Here is an 8,360-nt window from a genome sequence, read left to right as displayed (position 1 = left end):
AGGGCTGGGACCCTGCAAAAATCCTCTCTGCTGCCATCACCTCACAGCACATGGTTCTGGCCCATGCCAGGAAATCCTTCCTGCAGGTACCCTTCTGCTGAGGATAAAATTCTGACATGGATAAACAATTATTTTGCATGAAGGAGCAGGGAGAAAGACAAAGCCTACTGAGAGGATTCACAGTGTCACTCATCACCTGTGCCTGTGCCCACAGGGACACCAGGCCACACCGGGCATGGTGGGGCTGGTGCCAGCAGTAGCAAGGTGTGAAGGTGCACAGAGACCATCAGACACAAATGGCAACTGTGGCTCCCCAAAAAGGCCCAGGCACTGGTCAGTGCGAGAGGAAGGAGGAGGGACGGGCACAGCTGCCTCCTCCTCCTCCTCACAGTCCCCACTGCTGCCTCCTCCTCCCTCCGTCTCCTCCTCGCAGCCGCCGCCCCGCGAGCTCCCCCTGGCGCCGCCGCGCCGCCACAGCAGCGGCCTAGGCCCCAAGGTCGCACTGGAATTTCATCAGTCACGGAATCGTTGAATCGCAGAACACCCTCGGTTGGAAGGGACCCTTCAGAATCATCCAAGCCCTGTGCAGGATATGCTAAGAGTGCCGTAATGTTCCCAGGAGTATTGTCCAAATGATTCTTAGACAAGGCTGGGTACTGCTGCCTTGAGGAGCCTCTTCCAGTGCACAACCATCCTCTGGGTGAAAACCTTTCCCTGAGATCTCACCTACACCTCCCCTGACTCAGCTTCGTGCCATTTTCTCGAGTCCTGTCACTGATCACCAGAGTGAAGAGGTCGGTACCTGCCCCTCCACTTCCCCTCACAAAGATGTTGAAGGACAAAATGAGGTCTGACCTTGTTCACAAACCAAGCGACCTCAGCCACTCCTCATAAGGCTTCCCCTCCAGACCTTCCATCATCCTCATGGTCCTGCTCTGGACCTCTCTAACAGAATCCTTTCATCATCCTCATGGTCCTGCTCTGGATCCTCTCAAACAGAATAATGTCTTATTTTTAATATTCAGTGCCCAAAACTACTTGCAATATTCCAGGTGGGACCCCACCAGTGCTGAGTACAGCAGGACAATTCCCTCCTTTAATCAGCTGGCAGTGCTGTGCTTAATGCAGCCAACCAAATTTCCATCCAACCCATTCCATTCCAGCCAGGCTCATGGTACCTGAACAGTCCATCTTGTAGGTTTAAAAGGCTCATTATTAGGATTTTATTTGACATGTGGGATAGTACAGCAATGAGAAAATTTAACATATGGAGAAAGTGGCTGCTTCCAGCACAGAACAATTCAGGGACCCTAAACATCTCAAGTTTGTAGAAATGGTTCCTGTTTACAGGAGCTGTCAGCACACCAATGTCCTCAGTATTCTCTTGTTGACCAAACTCAAGTCACCTACATCACCAAGCCCATCAGGTATGATACCTGAGACTGATAATACTGTAGATTTAATTAGCATATGCAGTTTGATAAGCAAGAGGTCTTGGCAAAAGCAAACAGATCTTTGAAGATTACAAGAAGATTGGATCAAGTCTGGCGACAGGAAAGAAGACTGAACTAAGTAGAAATCCAAAGTTTTTGTGTGATGTTTAACCCAATGAATATAGTAAGAAAATTACTAGCCTTCCTAAAAATGGTATATAAGCATATGTAGCTCACAGTAAATTCAGATTCTGATCCCAAATCAGTAGTCCCCATCTCTCTCTCAATTGTCAATATCTCAATGCACTGACTTGCAAACCGCAATCTCTTCTTAAGCTTCCCAAATTGGAAAAGTCTGCTCCACTTTTAAAGAGCCAAGCTTTGCAAAATTCTCAGCAGTTACTCAGAATAGCAGAATTCTTAAATTTCAAAGGAGAAAGCGAGTCACATACAGCAAAGATATTTGCTGACACCCACCCAGGGAAATATAAAGCCATACACTTTAATCCAGTTGCATTCAGCAGAGCATTTAAGCGCTTAAAATACACACCAAAGACCCTATTAAGCATGATGCCTTGTTTAAATACGAGATTTGCCAAACACGCCTTTTATACTGAATCAGACCTTTATGGCCTACTGCAAGCCAGCCACAAAAAGCAATAGTGTCAACCAAAAGCTAAGTACCCTGCCACGACTAAACGAGGATGTGAGTTGAGTAGCAGTCATTTCCAGTTACTGTTTGCTTTGCTTTCCAACATCCAGCTGCTTCCTGATGTCCGACACATCCATGGGGACCCTCACTGTCACACCATCCATTGACTTCTTCACACACACCTGGCAGCCAAGGCGTGATCTGAGAAGAAAATACGAAGTGAGACTCCTCTGTTCCCAAAGTAAAGGAGAAATTCCCACCCACACTGGGATGTCTGGTCCAGAATGAGTTTTCACTAACTGTCCTGCTCTCAAGGCACAGCTGTAATACAGAACAAGCCCCATCCCCTTGGAAAGAGGTGCCACATGGTGGGAATCTGCCTCAGAGGCTTGAGGATCTGCTGGGACCAGCAGAGAGGCTTACGTGTCAGTGAGCCCGTACGCCAAGTCCAGCATGTCTAGCTCTTCATCTGAGATGGCACCAAGCTTTTGGAAGGTGTCCTTGTCAAAGATGAGGTGACAGGTAGAGCAGGCTAACGTCCCTTCACAGGCACCTGTGGAGAAACAAGGGGATGGCAGCAAATCAGGAAAAACAAGGGGGTGAGAGAGCCCATCTTTAGGAACAGTGTGAGAAAAGGCCCTTTAACAGATCTGGAGCAAGTCAAAAGAGATGCTAGGAAACACAACAGATGGATGCAGTCTGTCTCTTCTCTGGGAGAATCACCATCTTTTCAAATTTTTACATCAGCTCTATGCAGCCAAAAGCACTGACAGAGGCTGGTGGAATGCCAGTGGTGACTGTGTGAGGTTACATTGCCATCTCAGCATGGTGAGCCACCCAGCAAGCAGCTGGTGGGGAAGGGGAGCTTGTTTATGGTCTTGGCAGAACACAGGGGCATATGTGCTGTTGCACTATTCCTAAGTACCCACTGGCCCTAACAGCACATATGCATATCCTGCTGCAACACCTACCAAATCCATCAATGGCCAGGTTGTGATTGACTACCACTTCCAGCAAGCTCTGCCCTTCTTTGGCTGTGGTCGTAAGTCGCTCTCCATCCCGATTTATGAAATGCACTGTCACCTGATCCTCAGAGCTGTAAGACAAATTTGCAAAAATCAGAGGAGTCCACCCTTTTCTGCACATCCACAATTGAGGTCTTTGGGCTGAGTGCTAGAGACACGGCGCTTAGAGAGAAATGTGCATGCAAACACTTTCATGAAGGATTATGCTGTGCTCAAAGTAAAAATTCAAATTATCAGTTCTCAGTGGCAGGCAAGTCTGAGTTGTTCCAAAATATTTCCCACTTTATCAAACAGCCCACAGAATAAATGTTTATCTGTGTACAAACAAGTGCAGGAGTGCAGGTGCTGCCCCTGCTTGGGCTGGCTGGCAGAGGGAGCATGTGTAGGCAGGCAGAGCATTTGCAAGTCCCAGGCCTGGGATGTTAATCCTGGGTGGAGTGGTGCAATAACAAGCAAAGTGCTCAGGATCAGATACTAATCCAGCAAGAAAGGCTGTTGTCGTTCATGTTTTGCTTCCCCTTCCCAAGGGGATTACTTGATGATTGTTCCTTTTCTGCTGCTTTTTCTTCCATGAAGTAGCCGCTCCTTTCTTTAAATCCATCACAGAGAGCATCACATCATCATTCTTGTGGCAAGACATGCCCAGCCCTAGTTTACAGAGCTAACAGGGTTGAGTAACATCCTCTGAGCTTATGTGATCCATACTCAGGAAAAATTGCTAGTTCTTTTGACAGCCTGCAAGATTTAATCTGGCCAAGACTTAGGAACATGGTCATCAGCTTCTCTTAATGATAACTTGCAGAAAGGGCATCTACAAATGAAAGGGAAACAGCATCCAGTTCATCTCCTCCTGACCAGGCTCTCCCACCAATCTGGAGAAGGCTGCTACCCTGGCAGCAGTGTTTAGGATTTCTCACCAGGGCAGCATATTCTGAGACTTTTATATTTGCCAGAGGAAGCACATGAGCATGCACTGTTTTTTTCTTAGTATACATTCCAAATGCTCCCTTAGATATAGGAGGTAGCTGGGCCTTTTGCCCAGTAACTCTCAGTGTGGCACTGCCCAAGTGCTCATCATCCCAAAGCCCAGGGCATTCTCCACGGCAAAAGCTTCTCTTTCATCAGGCTGGCAACACACACCAGTTTCCTTCAATAAAGACACCAACAGATATTCCTAAGTACACAATTTAAAGACTAGTTCTCAAATGTTAAAACAAAATAAACAATCCTCCTCATTTTTGATGGATCAGAGTAATTAATTCCATTTGTATGGCAAATAGGCATGTTTCCAGACAATGTTTGGTTTATCTTTATGGGTGAAATAATTTGTTATACAATAGAAAGGGTAAAGTGATAGAATTCCATTTAGTGCTGCAACCAGATGGATTTTTCAGCTGGATAATGAGAGATGACTGCTGGATCCAAAAATCCCCAAAGTTGTCTGTACATTTATTGACAGAAAACTTAATTCCTTCTATCCTTGAGGCTCCTAGAGCTTTAGCCAGCATTAGTTGCAGGAGAATCTCAGCACCAAGCTCTCACAAATCTAGTTCCCTGCAGTTCCCCTGAGTTCCACCCGTGCTTTGGCTGTTGCTGCCAGTTACATGGGCCCCAAGGCAGCCAGGCTGCAGCCAGGGACAGAGCACAGAGTATCCAGTTAGGTAGGAGGAAGGATTGATGCTGTTGTGAGACACCCTGCATGACTGGATAAGCCTGGCTGCAGAGTTCACTCTTCTCCAGAGCAGGGATGATGCCAAGCACTCCTGACCACGATGCAGAGAGCACCTTCAAGCAGCTTCCCTCTGTGCTGGCTGAAGGGAACATTTCAGGTATCTGGCTGTGCTCTCAGGATTGGTGTCTCTGTTGAGGGATAAACCCAGTCTGATAACTCCCTATTTTCACTGGTCACTTCAGTAGCAGACTGACTTGCATACTGGTCTCATTGTCTTTATATCCCTCAAATCAGTCCCAGACTTGTCTCCTCTGGAAGACACCTGCTTTGGGTACCCAAAGCTGGAAACAAAGCTGGTAGTGTCTTATTTTGTTTACTTTTGAATTTGTTTATTGGTGTTTTTGAAACAGTGAAAAAATTCCTTTCATATTTTGTTAAGTAATTTTGAACGAGGATTAAAAAAAGAAAAACCAACACCAAAATTAGACTAAATTTTGCTTCATTGCTTCATTTAGTCTGAACTATTTTACAATGGCATTACTGTCAGAGGATACATGGTTAGAGGTTTGGAAAGATTTTACCAGGATGTGATAAATTCAACACTGCAAATTCAGTGTATGCCAACTGATTATTCTCTTTTAAAAAATAAAATCTCAAACCTTCTGTGACACAGGAAAGTGGTGAAGGAGGTTTCAAGAAAGTAGTTCTTCCCCCGTCAATGTTTTTCCTAAAAGATACTTTCCAAGGCCATACAAACCAGCCTACAAGTACTGCCAGAGATAATTTCATAAGCAACAAACCAATTAGAAAGAAATCCCATTGATAATCAGTCTTCATAAATCCCACCAAGCTGGGTTATCACTATGACTTTTCTCTAAGGTCAGATAGCAAAATGGTTTATTGTGTTTTCTGTGATGTTGGTTGGATCTCTCTCAATGCCTAGCAGATTACAGTCTGACCTAGATGAGACTCACCAAGGAGATCCACAAATGACGTTTATTTTACCATCTCCTCCTGAACTATCCCTAAAGCAGAGAGAGGAAAGCTGGCAGGGAGCTGCAGTAGTTCCTGTTGTGGAAATGGGCCAAAGGACTCTTGTTCCTCTCTGTCACCTTCACAAGCTGGTTCCCAGCCACTAGCTGTGGCCCCCAGAGCTCTGGAGTCAGGACTGGCACCTCTGACAGGTTCCCACAGCCCCTCTGGGGTTGGGTCCTGGCACCACCTTCCTCCCATCAGCATCTGCTCACCTGAGGCGATGGTCTTGTCCCCCACATCCCACAGCTTTGTTGGCCTCTCTCCTTGTGCTGTCACAAGCCAAGGCAGAGGTGCATGCCCATCCCTTGCATGCAGCAAGGTACTTTGGACTCACCTTGATTCCCCAGGGCCATCCTGTGTGGAGCTGAAGCCTCTTTCTGACCACTTTGCTGGGCTGTGGTGCTGCTCAGTCACACCACAGAGAAGAACTAGGCGGATTTTGCTCGCGTTCAGTCGGCTCCGCAAGGGCCGCATGAGCCCCAAGATGCCGTGAGCCATCCTGCTCCGTGTCCCCTGAGCTGTCCTTTGATGCAAGGACAGCTTGATCAGGGACTTATACAGCTGGGGAGGATGGGGGGAAGGAAAAAAAAAACAAAAAAAAAAAACAAACAGAAGAAGAGTAGGACAGCCTCCCTAGGGGTGGAGGGAGGGAGGAGGGAGGGGAAGCAGGAAGGAAGGATGGACAAAGGGATTGTGCTTGGATCTTGTTGCAGTCCAGCCCATCAGGGCATGGGAATTGGTTGAAGCACAGGAACATGTGAAATCACCTCCACATGCCAGTTTTTGAGTTATGCTCACTTTGTTCTATTTACAGAGTTCACTTTTAGGAGCCAGAACTAAACCCAATTTCAGAAGAAATAGTCATTGTGATGTCTAATCATTCAAGGAGTTGCAAGTTGAAGGTTGGAAGAACAGAGAGGCAGGAGTGCTGATGACTGCTGCCTTGAAGAGATGGGCACACAATTCCTACAGCAATTGAGGGAAAGCAAGACACACAAATTCTGCTCTTGATGGCATCCATCCACATCATTGCCTTACCCAACACAGCAGGCTCCCATCTCTAAAATGTAAATATTCAATTACTTCACATGATGGTGGTGAGAAGCAGCCACACTTAGCTGTTCATTTGCTAAACTCTCATAAAGGTACAGATAACTGTCATTCATTTCATGCTATCTGATAATCTATGCTGCTAAACTTTGAAGCCTTGAAGAAGTAAACTCTTAATTTATTGTCAGAAACACAGTCACTGGTTTAGTCTACCCTCCTCTACAGCATAAATCAATATGAACACCAGCAGAAAAAATACAACAGCAAAGACAGTCTCAGTTCCTGGTTTCTGTGGAAGGGAACAGCTCTCACCTCAAGAGCCTGCATAGTTCCTTCCACCAAATTAACAGCTCACCATTTGGTAGGATGTTTGCTTTAATCAAGTTTTTTAATGCAGTAACATATTGGTAGCCAGTACAAGAAAAAAAATGTTGATACTGGACTCTGTAATCAATCTGTACAGGGGAAAAACTACAGCATAAGATAGAAAATGTCTGCCTCAACACACACACACACTTGGTGGATTCATAATTCCAAAGATAACCAGAAAGTTTTGGCTTTTAGCCCCAAAATGAAAATTTTCCACCCAAAGCCTTCAGGTTGGAAGGGTTGGAAAGGGGTGCTTAGACTTTCTGAAAAAAACATTGAAGACATTAAGGAATGCAAATATTTTCCATAAGCTGGGAAATAAATGTATTCTTCAGTTCAAAGGCAAGTGTTCAAACATTCAAACACACCTCTCAGACAGCTCCAGTGGAGACAAATTCAGGGGCAATCCATAAAGGATTAAAAACGAACAAAAAAAATTCTCAGGTCAACTTTTCCAGCTGGTTTTCTCTCTCCTACAATCTGCCTCAAATGCTTTGGACTTCAAAGCCAAATTCTTGAGCTCCATCTCACCCCCAAACTTAAAACCACTCTGTGCAGCCTCTGCAGCTGAGAGACACTGGCCAGTTCTGCCTTTGCTTTCCAGGCACTACGGAGATGCAGCAGGCAGCCCAGTTCTGTCTCAGTAATTTCCATGGAAAGGAAGCAAGGCTTGCCACGAGAGACACAAGGAGAGGGGTCACAGCACACAGAAACCACAAAGCATCTTATCTCTCCAGCAAACCTTGAGTTGAGAGAGATACATTAGATATATGCACAGCAGTTTGCACAGCAAGGACATTTGTGTGTTTGTCTGGCATGACTCCTCTCCCTGCCAGGAACTCAGAGCACAGCAAGTGACAGGGTCAGTGTCACCTGATGGAAGAGAGGCCAGTGCAGAGAGGGAGGTCAGGGAGATGAGGTGCAGCAAAGGGGATGACTGCTCTTGGTGAAAGCAAAACAATTCTGCTGGGGCAGGAGAGAATCAGGCCTTTACAGATTTTGGATAGTCTGTTTTAAGGTCTTTGAAATGCTGAGAAAGGGCAGAAGCAAGATCTCCCTTCCAGAGTAAATCATTGTTCATTTAGCCAAGGTCACAAAAATAGAAAGCTTTGCAAATAACCACC

At 45.8% G+C, this 8,360-nt stretch overlaps 1 protein-coding gene across 1 annotated transcript; it reads right to left on the bottom strand.

Annotated features, from left to right (window-relative positions):
* Positions 1–1,877: 1,877 nt before the first annotated feature.
* Positions 1,878–6,383, bottom strand: LOC117002934 (adrenodoxin-like). The gene is made up of 4 exons (XM_033072482.1): positions 6,152–6,383; positions 3,057–3,181; positions 2,509–2,638; positions 1,878–2,286 (listed from the first exon to the last, which is right to left on the bottom strand). The coding sequence occupies exons 1-4, from the start codon at positions 6,313–6,315 to the stop codon at positions 2,166–2,168; spliced, it is 540 nt and encodes a 179-aa protein (XP_032928373.1). The 5' UTR covers positions 6,316–6,383; the 3' UTR covers positions 1,878–2,165.
* Positions 6,384–8,360: the final 1,977 nt, after the last annotated feature.

This window comes from Catharus ustulatus, chromosome 14 (assembly GCF_009819885.2).
Source record: "Catharus ustulatus isolate bCatUst1 chromosome 14, bCatUst1.pri.v2, whole genome shotgun sequence".
Classification (NCBI taxonomy): domain Eukaryota; kingdom Metazoa; phylum Chordata; class Aves; order Passeriformes; family Turdidae; genus Catharus; species Catharus ustulatus.
The sequence above is the reverse complement of the archived record's forward strand: the minus strand, read 5'-3'. Positions and strand labels throughout refer to the sequence as shown.